The sequence below is a fragment of the Chrysemys picta genome, chromosome 5 (assembly GCF_011386835.1).
Source record: "Chrysemys picta bellii isolate R12L10 chromosome 5, ASM1138683v2, whole genome shotgun sequence".
Taxonomy (NCBI): Eukaryota; Metazoa; Chordata; order Testudines; family Emydidae; genus Chrysemys; species Chrysemys picta.
In genome coordinates this window covers 25,616,990-25,632,663 of record NC_088795.1, presented here as the reverse complement: position 1 = coordinate 25,632,663, position 15,674 = coordinate 25,616,990, and the positions used below count along the sequence as shown (strand labels likewise).

The 15,674-nt window shown below is 42.2% G+C and overlaps 1 protein-coding gene across 15 annotated transcripts in view; it reads left to right on the top strand.

The window, feature by feature from the left end:
- Positions 1-15,674, top strand: part of AFF1 (ALF transcription elongation factor 1) — a 163,827-nt gene that overhangs the window by 132,571 nt on the left and 15,582 nt on the right. For 7 of the 15 annotated variants that reach the window (XM_008165622.4, XM_065596149.1, XM_065596147.1 and 4 more), the window contains 5 exons: positions 813-1,724; positions 5,897-5,994; positions 9,792-10,056; positions 11,727-11,818; positions 13,094-13,157. In XM_008165622.4, the coding sequence (XP_008163844.2) occupies positions 813-1,724; positions 5,897-5,994; positions 9,792-10,056; positions 11,727-11,818; positions 13,094-13,157 (1,431 nt within the window). Of the gene's footprint in view, positions 1-812; positions 1,725-5,896; positions 5,995-9,791; positions 10,057-11,662; positions 11,819-13,093; positions 13,158-15,674 lie in introns of all 15 variants that reach the window. The other 8 variants (XM_024103110.3, XM_065596150.1, XM_065596148.1 and 5 more) reach the window with 3 other exon arrangements.

Here is a 15,674-nt window from a genome sequence, read left to right as displayed (position 1 = left end):
TTTTGTGTGTGTTTGCAGTGAAGATGTGTTCCCCAGTACAAATCAGACTTAAACCCAGCGAATCTGGCTAATGAGGATCGCCTAGTCTAGGGGAATCCTCCAGGACTGCTATTCTCTGGCGTAAGGGCATGGCTGGAAAAAAAAAAAAGGAACATGGCTGGGGCCATCTCTGTGCTCTGTGGATTTCCAGCTGCTGGAATGCACCTGAAGGTCATTTGGCAGCAGAAGAGTTTAGAGTGGGCCTGTGGCGATAATGCCCTTAATTTGCCCTTAATCTGACATCTGTTCCCATGCCAAAGTTTCCCCCCCCCCCCCATCTTTCACTCTAACCTCAATTCCAGTCCATAGATACAAAATAGCTCTAGGTGTCCTAATAGAGGTGGGAAATAACTTTCACTGTAGCTGAAGAGTGCTTTAAAGACACAAGCGAGTTACATTTCACAGTCACTATCCTAACTCACATTGGGTCAGCAGCACTGGGTAATCAGCCAAGAATGTCTGCTTCTGGCACAGGGCAACCCAGGGCCAAACTTCCAGGCAGAATGAAAGGTCTCTTACTGATACAAAGGTGAAGCTTGTCTGAGACCAGGAGTCTGATATGAATAGTCAGATTAGCCCTGTGCAAAAGTGAGGACATTTTGTTTTGATGTTGTTTAAAAGCTTCTCAGTGTGACCTCTCTCTTAAGTTCTTATATTTCCTATGCCTTTAATAGTAGAGGTAAAATTTCATGGGTTTTGATAGCATTATATAGGTTAGGCATCAGAATAATCCATAGACATAACTCCCATAAAACTTTTTTTTTTCTTTACAGCCTGACCCACCAACATCAAATAAATGGCAGCTGGACAACTGGCTAACCAAGGTGAACCAACCAGCAGCACCAAATGAGAATCTCAGTGAGGTTGTCCATAGACATGGTCATCAGGAGAGCAAGGGGCAAGGGAAAAGCAGCAGCTCTCATGAACGTTCTGAATCAAATGAGTTGCACTCCAAAAACTCAAGCAAAATAACCAGGGCTCCCCAGGCGGTACATCTTCCCAGCAAACGGACCTGCCAGAAGTCTCCCACACGCACTGAGGAGCCCTCTCGGAGGCCCACTGTTGGTACCAAGAAGCCCAGCAAGGTCCCACAACAAGAGGCTCACAGGGGAAGCCTGAAAGTGGAAAGTGAGCCTGGTCCATATGGGGTTAAAGACCAGTCTTCCAGAGACAAGCCAAAAGTAAAAACGAAAGGGAGGCCAAAATCCAGAGATAAAAAAGAATTGAAACCAACGGTGCAAGAGTCCTTGGAAAAGAAAAAACACAAGAGCTCACACCAAGCCATTGCTAAAGCATTTTTGGACCCTAAGCCTGTGAAAGACATTGTGGCTGGCGGTGCCCCAGAACATTTCCCCCTCAGCCCTGTAGCGCAAAGCCAGAAGCCCGCCACCCCCACCAGGACTAGTGGCAAAAAGCCCGCTATTGTGGTCAGAGAGGACTTCCATAGAGACAAACTTCTCTTGCCTATCAGGGATAAGACGTTGTTATCACCCCTGAGGGATTTCCCCATCCCTCATGCTCTTGTGGTTAAAATTGAACTGTGTCTCCTTTCAAGAATTCCACAGCCACCTGGGAAAGGGAGTCGCCAGAAGAAACTTGAGAGTAAAGAGCTCCCAAGTGCGAGGAAGCAGGATTTGGAAAAGAAAAGCACAGAAACTCCTAACAAGTCTCTCAAAAAGAGGAAGGTGAGAGGCAATGGAGCGTTCTTACAATGGTAGCAGTGTTATTCAATGGGCAGGGAATATGGAGGTGGGGGAGAAATTTTAATAATGTTTCAAAGCTGTTTCCATTTCACAGGGTTCAGAATGAACCCATTTTTCATCCCCTCCCTCAGATAATCAAATTTAATATAAAATTTGATTATCAAAACAGTTATTAAATATTTTTATTTATCAAAAACCAGTTCAGCAAATTAATAATGTCAATAACTGTTCAGGAATGTTCTTGTTTTTTAAAAAGTCACAAAAATATTCGGAAAGCTTTTAGCAAAATTTTGTGTTGTCAAAAAAGGCCATTTTTTCAGAAAAAAAAAAGCTTTCTAGTTTAAAAAAAAAAATAAAAAAAATTCAACCAGCTCTAGGAATATGTAATCTTCAGTTTTGCTAATGTTTCTCTGGATTGTTCCCTCTTTCAATTAATTGAATTTAGCCAAAGCAACACTTGTAAGTAGAGGAGGCTATGGTGCCTTTTTTGCTACCAGTAGCATGGTATTTGAAATGCTTCCCTTGCTGTGCATTCATCTGTATAACCCATTCAATATCAGTTGCAGGAGAGCACCACTATCTCCTGCTTGTAGGGATGCCCTCAGTGAGAACTATTCCAGTTCAGCAGAGATGGGTGTCTTAGACCTTGTCTGCACACAAAAGTTGTAAAAACAGTACAGTAGAACCTCAGAGTTGCAAACACTGTGAGAATGGAGGTTGTTCGTAACTCTGAAATGTTCATAATGCTGAACAAAATGCTATGGTTATTCTTTTAAAAGTTTACAACTGAACATTGACTTAATACAGCTTTGAAATTCTTCTATGCAGAAGAAAAATGCTGCTTTAAGCCATCTTAATTTAAATGAAACAAGCACAGTGAGTTTCCTTACCTTGTCAAATCTTTTTTTCAAATCTTTCCCTTTATTTTTTTTTAGTAGTTTCCGTCTAACACAGTACTGTACTGTACTTGCTTTTTTTGGGTCTCCTGCTGCCTGACTGCATGCTTCTGGTTCCAAATGAGGTTGATTGGTCAGTTCGTAACTTTGAGGTTCTACTCTACAATACCCTCCCCCTGGCAAAACCCCACCTCAAGGATGCAGTTGTACTGGTATAAAGATGCTAATGCTGCTGTGGCTTATTTCTGTATAGGAAGGGGAATAGCTATGCCCTTACCGAACCTTTATACTGGTATAACTGCATCCACATTAGGATTTGTAGTTGTATAACTATCTGGGGTAAAGAAATCATACCTCTAACTGAAATGATTATACCAGTACAAAATCTGTGTGTAAACCCAGCCTTGGGCCCAACTTCTTCTAGGCTGGTCTGTTCAAAAGGGGACCTATTTTCTTTGTTAAATGAATTGAAGTGTTCTCTGACAACCACACTAGCAGCTGTAGGGGCCTAAAAAGCACAGAGAAAGTTAACCCTCAGTACTGTACTTCTGCACAGAAATACAAACAATCGATATATAAAATATACAGTTAATCTGCAGAGCTGGGACTGAAAACCTGGTCCTTGCATACAAAAGGAAATGCTTCTGTCACTTGAGGTCAAGGACGGTTCCTTCAGCTGAAGTAGCAGTAGGTCTTTTAACTTCTCTGAGTGCCTGCTCCTAGAGGATAATTTTACGCAATGGCTCATATATACACAGTTAGTACATTACAATATGCACAATGAGTTCACGTGGTGAGTATACTCATCATGGCTACATCAGGGCCTATTCTCAGCTCTTCCTAACTCCTCAGGAAACACCAGATGGTTTGCTCTCAACTGGTGGGAGAATAGCAGTATTTTTATGCTGTTGGGAAGAGAATTAGCTACTCTTTTTTTTTTTTGAGAGGAAGGGGCCATCAAACACAGGGCACTTTCCCCTATTTTGCTAAGGAATGGTGGAGAAACTTGAGAACCCAGAAGTCTGTACTGTGGGGAAGTGAGAGAGAACTCCAGTTTTGAAAGGTAAGTCTGCCTCTTCCTCTGTGTCACCAGGCGAGCAGAGAGATGAGTGACTTGACTCTCGAGAGCATCTTCAGGGAGAGGAGACTGTAACTTATTTGAAGAAAAAAAAATTGGACTTTTGTAACTTTCTGCTGAATTTATTGGGGCCAGGTTGAAAAATTAACTGTCACTGGCTTTCTGGGGAAATTGCACACGCCTCTACAGCAGGGATGGGCAAACTACGGCCTCGGGGCCACATCCGGCTCTTCAGACATTTTAATCCAGCCCTCGAGCTCCTGCTGGGGAGCGGGATCTGGGGCTTGCCCCACTCCGGCACTCCAGACGGGAGCTTGCCCCGCTCCACGCAGCTCCTGGAAGCAGCAGCATGTCCCCCCTCTGGCTTCTATGCATAGGTTCAGCCAAGGGGCGCCACAGCTCCCATTGGCCGGGAACCATGACCAATGGGAGCTGCAGGGGTGGCACCTTTGGATGGGGCAGCGTGCAGATCTGCTTGGCTGCGCCTGCACGTAGGACCCAGAGGGAGACATGCCGCTGCTTCCGGGAGCTGCTTGAGGTAAGCACCGCCTGGAGCCTGCACCCCTGACCCCATCACACACCCCAACCGCCTGCCCCAGCCGTGATCCCCCTCCTGCCCTCCGAACCCTTTGGTCCCACCCCAGAGCACCCTCTTGCACCTCCAACCACTCATCCCCAGCCCGACCCCAGAGCCTGTACCCCCAACTGGAACACTCCCCCGCCCTCCTCCCTGCCCCAGGCCGGAACCCCCTCCCGCACCCTGAACTCCTCTTTTCTGGCCCCAGCCAGAGCCCTCAGCCCCTCCCACACCCCAACCCCCAATTTCATGAGCATTCATGGCCCGCCCTACAATTTCCGTACCCAGATGTGGCCCTCGGGCCAAAAAGTTTGCCCATCCCTGCTCTACAGTATGAAAGTCTGCAGGCTTCAAATCGAATCCAATTTTAATATTGTTTTGGAGACACACATCTCCAGTGGGAATAGTGGAGGGGAAAACAACCTAATTACTTTCAAGATGGAGCTTGATAAATTCATGAATGGGATTATATGATGGTGTGGTCTTGAATAGCAGGGGACAGGACTTTCCAGTCCCATGTCTTTTATTCCTTTGCCTATATACCAATTCAATGCGAGTGGATTTGTTTTTTCCCTTCAGGAAAAAAAAATCCTCTAGTATCTCAGTTAAGGAGTTTGACAGAGTGGGTGCTAGGCGATCTAAAGACACTTTCTTAAAAGCTCTTCTAAGGCCACCAGCTCTTATAAAGTGTCCAGTCCTGTGAGGTACTGCACATCTTTTGAAGTCAATGAGAGTTGAGGGCAATTGGTACCTCACAGGATTGAGCCCTTTATGAGGTGATGCCCTCACCTTTTTAGTGAGAATCTTCACACGCGTGTGGTTAGTACCAACTGCTATGGGGGCAGGGCAGATCGATTCACTCCTTCAAATTTTGCAGTATTTCCATATTAAAATAGTTTTTAAGTTTTTCACCCAGTTGATAATTCAACAAATATACACACATGATTTCCACAGATCTTGTAATACATTTTTAAAATCTTACTTCACCAGCTCTCTCTGTATATCTCTTTGCCTGAGAAGCTGGTATTTTTTTTTTTAGAGCATGTGGGCAATTGTTCCAAACATTTTTTCCCCCACGTTTTCCCCTGTATCTTATTCCTGTTGAAATGACCTTGGGGCAATCTGTGTGGTTTAATTCTTCCATGTGTTTTATTTTCCTTTTTGGCAAGTGAGGCATATCACAAAACACAATCCCTTATCATTAATGACATTGCTAGAAGGAATTTTTATATGCTTTATATTGCTCTGTATGATTCATATTCATTGGCAACAAAACACCAAGAGACGATTTAGAAATACTTGCTGTCACGAGCGTAAGTCAGAAAATACTTAACCTTTTTCTTTTGGGGTGGTGGTGGGGGGGGGGGGTAAGTATTTCCACTCCATCCACCAGAATCAATCTCTTCTAGCAAAACAAGACAAAATGTCATTTGGAATTCTTTTCAAGGAAGCTGAAGTTTAGATTAATCAGCTGTGATCTGGATTTGCATGTTGTTATTTTTAGTATTTTTGTTTTAACATTAGGAAATCAAATTTAGCTATGTTCGCCTACACTTTTACCTGTGTATGTAGCATCTAAGTGGTGGTGATTTGCTTTCAATAGGGAGAAGTGGAAAAAGAGACTGATAAGAAGAAAATCAAGTTGGAAAAAGAAACCAAATCACTGTTGTCTTCAAGTCACAAAGACTCCAGTAAAATGAAGTGAGTATAGAGTGGCGAGATGCCAGAAAAATGCATGAACTTGAGCTCTTTTAAAAAAAGGTTTTGGTGGGGAGCAGTTTCCCCTTGTCTTCCTGCAAGTATGGTATTGCTTAATGTGATATATATGTTATCTGAAATGTAATATGGTGCAAATTTATCTTTACAACTTGGTGCCAACAATGTATGCACATACCTTTAAAAATCTGGACCTGAGCCCTTTGGGATATCTCGGGATGTTTTGTTGATCTTTTCCTTGCTGTCCTTAGTTCCTTCACACCACCTTTCAGCCTCTGCAGTCATTTTTGTTTTTTGGAAGCTGTGCATGAAGAGTTTATACTAATACTCAGAGAATTTTTTTTTATCAGGATTGCAGTGCTTTACAAACAATTAAGGCACATAAACCCTCTGTGAGGTAGGATGGTACTGAACCCGTTTTACTGAGGCAGAAATCAATTAAGTAACTTACGCAAGATCACACATGGGAGTTGGGTACAGCAGGACAGAGCACCCAGAAGCTGTGATTGCCAGTCCCCTGATTGACCAATAGCTCTATCCTGAGAAAAGAGGCATCTGGCATTCTATGAACTGTCTTTGCACTCTAAGACTCCAGTCAAGCAAAGCATTTAAACACATGCTTAACTTTAAGCACATGATTTCTATGGAACTACTAACATGTTTAAAGTTAAGTGTGTGCTTCAGTGCTTTTTTGGATCAGGGTGTAAGTGGCTCACCTAACTGTGCTGCCTTGTCTAACTTTTCCTGCTTAGAAGAATATCATGAAGGTTGTGATAAAGAACTTGGTTATCTAGCAGCCTCCGATTTCCTTGATGTCTCTGGTTCCTGGCTTGGTTCTGATATGGAGACCACGTTTGTCTTGTTAGTTGGTGATCACCTAATGATGGACAAAAATCAGATGTTACTGCTGATACTGTTAGATCTGTCAGCTGTCTTTGATACGGCTAACTATGCGGTTTTGGCAACTTGCTTACAGACCCTAGTTGGGTAGACAGTGTCTGTTTTGAGTAGTCCTATTCTTTCCTGTCCAAGAGGTCACAGCTGGTGGTGTTGGATGATTGAACATGTGTTCTAAGTGGCTTGAGGGTTCTGAAGGGCTCTGTTCTGTCACCCTTTGCATATGTGAGGCTGCTGAGGAGACAGTGGGAAGATGTGGCCTGTGCTGTCTTCAGTATGCAGATGGCATGCAACTTTGTGGTTTTAATCACACCCAGATGGTGCAGTGTCCTTGCTTTTCTCAGTGCATTGCCAAGATTGTGATTTGGATGAGAGTAGACTAGCCAAAACCTTATCCAGAGAACAGATGTGCTTTTTGGTTTGGAAGTTGTTCCTACTTTCATTATTAGGGCAGTTTTGTCTCCATCTTTTATCCAAAACGTTCACAATTTCGGGGTGTCATTTGTACCCTGATTACTCCAGGAGTCCCAGCTGGCATTAGTATCCAAAAATGTTGTCTTACCTCAGCATCCAGCATTATAGCTGCAATGTTTCTTTTAGATTTGCTAAAGTTATCTATGCCTTTGTAACTCCTCAACAAAATGGTTGCAATGCACTTTGCATGAGTGTAGATGACTTGTATGCTAGGACTAGTGCAGCATGCAGCTACCTATCTGCTTGGCTGCATCAGCTGGAGGGGGCCTATAAAACCAGATCTGCACCAGCTGAAGTGGTGTCCTATTACTTTGAATTGAACCAAAAGTAATTGACTTTGATATATAAATGTCTCCATGGCATGGGTCTAGCTATCTGAACAGACAGCCTCTCTGCAGGGAAAACACTAAGGCAATTGATATTGGGTGAAGTCTTTGTGCTTGCCAGTCCCTATGTTTAAATGTCTGGGTGTTCGCAGGAGGGCATTATTAGTGGAAGGCCTTCAATTCTGGAATGTGCTGCTTTGGGCCCAACAAGAGCTGGAGTTTCTTTAGGGCAGGGATTCTCAAACTTCATTGCACCATGACCCCCTTCTGACAACAAAAATTACAACACAACCCCAGGAGGGGGAACCAAAGCTTGAGCCCACGTGAGCCCTGCTGTCCCAGGCGGGGTCGGGGGCCCAAAGCTGAAAACCAAGTGCTTCAGCCCCAGGTGGGGGTGGCCTGTAACATGACCCCTGCCACCCTGGGCTTGGACCCTGGGTGGTGAGACTCAGGCTTCAGCCCTGGGCCCCAGGAAGTCTAACATCAGCCCTGGCAACCCCATTAAAATGGGGTCATGACTCACTTTGGGGTCTCAACCCACAGTTTGAGAACTTCTGCTTTGGGGTTGAATGGGTTGGTTTTTCATTTATTTTGGTGGGTTTTTTTGGACTCCAGTCAGTAAAGATCATGGGGGCAGATTCCCTATTCTACTCCAGATGTGTTGTATCATTTTGACCACCCAAAGAAGCTGCAAAGGTAGTGGCCAGTTAAGTGAGGTTTACAGAAGAGGTACACAGCTGCCAGAGTTCGCGGATTGTAAATCTGGCCTGTGATGATGAGAGACTCTGTAAACTGATGGTAACTAGGGCTGGCCCAAAGATAAGAATTCTGTTTTCCAAAAAATCTGACACATTTGTGTCCATTCGCACTGGGATGAAAATGACACCTCATGAAATTTTTCACCAAAACCAAAAACACACCGCGTCAGAATGGCCAGTGATCAGGCCCAGTGCCTGATTCAGGGCGGGGACTTCAACCTGGGTCTCACATTCTAGGTGAGTGCTCTGACCATCAGGCTACAGAGTCAGTCTCTCTCTCTGTCTTCATCTTGAACCTCAGAAACCATCGGATGAATGTTTGCTTTGATGAAGTAACATTCTGCAATGGAAAAATGTTTTGTCCAAAAGTTCCAAACTAGCACTAGTGGTAACCTCACTCTCTAGCCTACTGAATAAAACTGGTACGTCCCTGTCCCTTGAACAGTGGTCTCTACCTCAGCAGTTCTGTGCAAGCTAATTTAACCAGCTAGTCTTCACTTCCACTTAATTTTATGAAAGGATATGATCTGAGGTAATGAGGAATTTTATCTGATGCTAGGGACAGAGAATGATTTCTGCGAAATAAGAAAGAAGGCCAGTGCTGTGGTAAGCCACTTTGAAAAAACAGCATGCTGTGGTAGCTTGTACCATTCCCGCTGTCCTTTCTCAGAGATTCTGGTCTCTCATAAATCCACGAAGAAGGAAGAAATGGGAAGGGGGCTATGTTGCAAGGTGTTGTGAAGGCCAAGACTATAACAGGGTTCAAAAAAGAACTAGATAAATTTGTGGAGGATAGGTCCATTGATGACTATTAGCCAGGGTGGGCAGAGATGGTGTCCCTAGCCTCTCTTTGCCAGAAGCTGGGAATGGACGACAGGGGATGGATCACTTGATGATTACCTGCTCTGTTCATTCCCTCTGGGGCACCTGGAATTGGCCGCTGTCAGAAGACAGGATGCTGGGCTAGGTCTACCTTTGGTCTGACCCAGTATGGCCGTTCTTATGTTTGCTCTTCTTAAATCCCAAGTCATTTAGCTGTAAAATTTTCCTCTAATAACAAACCTGAAATTTTGTCTTTATTGCTGCTTCAAATCTGATTTTCCTGCATGTTGTTGATAGTTGAGGACATGCATTCTAAATCTCCAGAAAGTCCCTAAAGTTTCCTCTTGCTTTTGATGGATTCTTTTTTTAATTAAGTCATATCACATTTCCAGAGTCTCCAGCTGAATAAACAGAATCATTACACCATGTAATTCACTATTTTTTTTAAAGCTCTGTATTATATACCATGAACACCCTAAATGTTAAGTTCATTTTCCATCTCCAGAGTATCCAAATTTCCATCCGAGACACTGAAGAAAGAGCTCCTGCTACCACCACCATTGCCACCAATGTCTACTGCGCAGCCTGCCCAGAAGCCAGCCAAGATGGCACAAAAGAGACACAAGGGCGAGAGCAGCACCTGCAGCCAGCTGCCTGCCACAAATAACCGAACTGCCAAGAGCAAGAGCAACCACAAGGATTCTTCATCCTCCAAGCACAGGAAAGTGGAGGGGAAGCATTCTGAACATTCTAAAAGCAACAAAGTAGGTGTAAGTTGTTAATGGCGGAGCTTTTCATTCTAGCAGTGAGTGTTCTACAATTTCCTTCAGCAACGTTATTCTCTTTTCCTTCGTGTTTTTAAAGGACGAGGCATTTGAATGAGTGACACTATGGTTTTTAGACAGGTTTTTTTTTCTTTTTCTTGGTTCCTCTGAGTCTGTCTAGCAAAAGCTTGCTGACCAAAAATCAGCATGCTCTCCCCAATGGTAGAAAAGCAGAGACTAGGGTGAGGTTTCTGATTACTAAGACATCATTGTTTATTACAAAGTACCCTACTTGTTTGTTATTTGCAATGATTTGTATGTTGTTAAAACACCAGATAACAAAATAAAGTAGAGATTGTGCCACAGCGTCTTTGCTTTTTCAGTCTGTTTGCTAATTTTACTTGATAATTTACAAAACGCACTAATTTGTAATACTTTTTTAAGTTATTTATATGACTTATTATGATTTTGCCGTTCCAGAAAAAAATGCCTTTGAGGCAGGACATCTGCTGGTCGAGGCTAAGCTATCCAGCAACTTCTGTTGTGCAGCAGGGGCCTGAGCCAAAGCCCAGTGAAGTCAATCGGAATCTTTCCATTGGCTTCATTGGACTTTGTAACAGGCCCTAGGTGATCTGTGCTGTTAAAGGCAGTTTAACTTGATGCTTTCCATAAAGTTTCCCATCTGCCTTCACCCTGCTAGTAAGCAAATAATTAGGAGGATGAAAAAATGTAAAAGATGATGCTTGGGTTATAGGAGTCATAGATTCTAGGACTGGAAGGGACCTTGAGAGGTCATTGAGTCCAGTCCCCTGCCCTCATGACAGGACCAAATCCTGTCTAGACCATCCCGGATAGGATCACATTCTCAGTCGTGGCCTTGGTTTTGAGCAGGCACATTTTCAGGCACAATAGTTGCATATGCAAAATCAGCCTGTTTAAAAAACCATTTTTTTTGTTTGACTTGAGCTCCCTTTAAAAAGCAGGCCCCTGTTATTGATTAGGACCTGGGTTTGTGCTAATATGTATTATTTCTAAAATTGTTTCACAGTAGAGTTGATGAGCCTTGTGGCTAATACTCGATGTTTTCAGATAATAAAACCTAGTTCTGTTGCCATTTTTGTTTGGATGGATATATGTAATCCGAGCTTTGTTCATTTGTTGGTTTTTAGAGGGTGTGGGCAGTTGAACCTAGCCAGCTTCAAATGTCTGTTTTATAACTCTGTGCTTTTCTGGAATTTCAGCAAGTAATTTAAATTCAGCAACTGTTGCCTCACACCCCAAGGTTAAGCTAGCAATGGGTCTGTGTGGATAACATGAAGTAGATCTTATTTGTACCAGACTTCACCGAGAAAACAGGGTTGTTATCAGTCTTAGTGCTCTCTTAGCTCACTATGCCATTGTCCTGCTAAATACATCTCTTGTTTCAGTAGCAAGGGAAACCTGTTACTTAATTTCTCCCCCTCAGGAAAAGTTCACATTGTGTTGAAGATTACAAGCAGTAATATGAGAAGGCAAGTTTCCTCCTCCTTTACAAAAAGAGAGAGAGAGAGAGAAAAGAGAATATATTCTGAGACTAAATAATCATTTTCTTTTTTAATTTGGAAACCCAAAGCTTTTAAAACTGCTTTTGATTACAAATTCCTTGACCAGTTCTTCTCTGCATGATGACTTCCCAGGGACCTTCAGGAGATGTCAAAAACCCTTTCCCGGTGCCTTCTTTGCCAAATGGTACCTCCAAGCCAAGGAGACCTCAAATCAAGTTTGAAAAGTAAGATTTTTCTTTATATCCTCCTTCTCCTCCTCCTTCACACTGATCATGTCATCTTCATTATCCTTTGAGTACCTTAACTTTGTGCCAAACACACACTTCTTGCTCTCAATTTCAAGACTCTCTGCACAGTGATAGCCCCTGTGTGGATCTCTGTTCTCACTGCCTCCTTGAGTTGTACCCTTCTCCCAGTCACATCTCTTGGTCACTTATTATAGTTCCCCTTTTCTTTAGGACTGATTCTCCTTATATCCAGATGATCTCCCTCTTTTCATTCAGATCTCTCCTAAAAACATTCTTCTTTCATGTGGCCGGTGTGTGGTAACTCAGCAGAGACTTGCCCTGTTTTTTATTTAAAAAAAATTTTTTTTTTTGCTCCCATTTTCTTATCGCTCTAGTGTGGAGGAAAGCCAATGTAGAAACTACACATCATTTGGCAAGGAAATCACCCTTCTTGATAAGTGCCTTTGTGTGCCTCGGTGAACATTGTTTTTATTTGGCTGAATTTTGAGACTTTGAAAATTGCACTTTACCCATGAGCAGTGAGATCGGTGTGCTTTTTAGTTGAGGCTGAGAGTAGTCTGTGCAGAGCCCTGCTTATTTCTCCGTTAGTTTTATGAGTACACAGTGAGCTGTGCGCACTTTGAACAGTAGATACATTAGTCTAATGTATGGAGGTGTACATGGCCAGAAGTATGCTTTATAAAATGTGCATTAAATAAGGCAGGTTCTATAAGAGCCTCTGCCTCATTCAACGTGTATCTTGCATCCAAATGAGTTTAATGGACCCTGTTTGTCTGGCATACCTAGATTAGTGAATGGTACTACAAAGTGCTGCACATGTAAACCGAAGATTGTAGAAGAATATGTATGCTGTATTGTATTTGAGAAGCAAGACAAGATAATGCAATTAAAGTAATGCATATGCGCAGGAAGGCAGAGCTAAACTTGCCCTTGCAACATAAACTAGAATTTTCTGACTTTAGGGTACCCAGGAGCGCAGCCTGAACATTCTTCTAATGTAGCTTTCTTTTGATGGAATACAGACCATTCTGTCCGTTAGATTTAGACTGTAAGCTCCTTAAGCAGGAACTTGACTTCTGAGCATTGCCAAACAGCCTGACGGTATTCATTTGGTGGTGATCGTAATTTTTTAAGTAATCAGAGCAGCAGCCCATACAGCAGTTACAGGGTCTTGGTGATGTGACATTAAAATTGATACTTACTCTGTCTTTCTGTTTTGTCTGTCTCTCCTCTCCCTCACTCCTAATTCAGACAACATCCGATGGAGTATCACATAGAGGAGGCCAAAAGACTGAAGCACAAAGCTGACACAATGGTAAGTCTGGGCCTTGCGCTGGAAGCGTTAAAAGGTTTTCTAAATAAACCTGTGGCTTGCTTATGAAGGTGCACTTTTTGCACATGTCCTGGATCACAGAATAAAAGGAGCTTTGTTCTTTCCTTCCCACCTAGCCTTCTGTATCTATTGGTCAAGGTACAACCTACTCCTCTTGGGATACATGCCAAGAAATCCTATCTTGCAGTCTCAGGGGGTTCAAAATAGATTAATCCTGTGTCATATCCAGTTGTCACATTCAGATCTAGTACACACAGGAATATGGACAAGATTTGTTCATATTATTCCCGGTTAAATGAAGATCTCTTAATATTTTTTTAGTGAACGAGGCTTGTATCCACTAAAGGCTGAGCTATGTCCAGTTTAGGTCCTTTGACCAGATCTAGAAAATGAGTCCCGCAAAACAGAATTCAAAGTTGATGTGACCATGTTCACCCTGTACACATTATACAAGGTTAGCAGGTCTGTTTGCTTTGCAAAACTGTCACAAAGCCCTTGAAAGATGGAACAGATAGAAGTCAGTTTTAAGACCGTCTACTGTTGGAAAATATAATTATACTTCTCGTAAACAAGATTGAAAATGAGCTCTATAACTGTGATTACCTGGATTTCTCACAGGTGTGGTTTGCTTAATAATATGCATAATTAAATGTACTTTTTGTTCATTGTTATGGTATAATCAAGTAACAGGAGCATTTGTCCTCTGTAATGTATCTGTAAAATCAAAATTCAGGGATTTATTTGTTTGTAACTTTTAGACGCTTTTGCTAAAATAGATAGACTGGTGGGCTCTAGCTAGTTTCTTTCATCTCTGGAGATCCTTTATAAAAAAAAGCTACATAGACCACAAGTGAAAATGGCCTAGATTCTATCCTAATTCTAATTTCTTCCTACTTAAAAAATAATGCTGAGATTTTATAAAGCTCCCTAGAGGATTTGGCACCATTTAAATTAAATGGAAACTGACCATCCAAATCCCCAGATGGTTTTTGCCCTATCCCTCGCCTCTAGCTAATGCTTTTAAGGCCTGGGTATTTACTCCTGTTGACAATTATGGCAAAAGTCCCATTGAAGTCAATGGTGCAAGATCAGACCCGTAGTTCCTTACTTTCTCAGCACCAATTTCAATTTGTGTGTATATTAATTATGCTTTTTAATTATTTTATTCAAGCCACAGAACTTTTGCACCTAAAAATTAAATAGCGGGGTGGAGGGAAGATGGGGGAATAAGAAATGAACATGAAAAATGTAGTGGATTAAGAAGAAAACAGATATCCTAAACAGTACATATTGGGTTAATTATCCAGGTATTAGTTGGTTACGCATGCAGTCTGACATAGCATAACACTTCCTGTTGCCTTTTCAGTTTTACTCTGTCCTCTTAAAATTTGTTGTTATATGGTAAAATTATATATTATATGCTATCCATTATATGTCATGTTTCCCTTCATATTGTGGAAAGTCGCTGAACATTCTAGCAAGTGCCATGCACTACTGAAGATGTACTGTAAAATGCATGAAAATACTTGCACACTGTAACAGAGGGTGAAATAAATATTTGACACAGACACACATTTTGTGTGTGTGTGTGTGTGTGTGTGTGTGTGTGTGTGTGTGTGTGTGTGTGTGTGTGTGTGTGTGTGTGTTGAAAGCACTGCTTGTGGAGTAAGGTACATTATTGCCAACATCAAGTGCTCAAAAATCACGAAGCTTGCACTTAAAAATAATGATTGACTTAAATTTATTTTGTAAAATGTCCTATTTTTGGTTTCTCTTGATTTCCTCCTAGTTTCCAAGCATTTAGGGTGTGCTCACTACACGTTTTCAAGCTTTTCTCTGCAATCATGAGGCCTAGAAATTTACATTTAAAAAACTGAAAGCTGAGATTCTCAATCTCTTGATTCCAACAGCTTGCGCTATTAAGACCATTCCAAATATCTTGAATCTCATGATGGAACAGCAAGAGTTGGTAGCACTAGCAGAGCAAGAAGGAGAGGGGAGTTGGAGATCTGACAGACATGGGTCTATGTAATAATTTAAGAATATTGATATGTAACCTAGTTACCGAGAGAGACTGTATAACTTATATTGGGGTAGTGAAATGTTTATTATATGCCTATAATGCTCAAATCCAGTGGGATCTATGCTAGAAGACAACACAATGGCTTCTCAGTTATGAACACCCAGGCACACCCTTGAGAGAATGGGGCATGCTGTTAGCTTCAGGGATCCTGTACCCTGTCTTCAGCAAATTGCAAGCCTTGTTTTGCCAAACCTGGGAGCCTGGAAATCAAAATTCTAAGCAGCTGAAAAGCCCTTCTCAGGAAAAGGAAGGTCAATTGTCAGAAGCTGTTGAGGGAGACAGGCTGACACACACAGATTCTGCAGAGGGGTTTGTCTGAAGGAGTTGGGCCTTCCCAGTTCCAGGGGATGGTAAGACTTAAGGAAAAGCTGGTATGTGTGCAGACTGGTTTATTGTTATTTAAGGTGGTTTTTTTC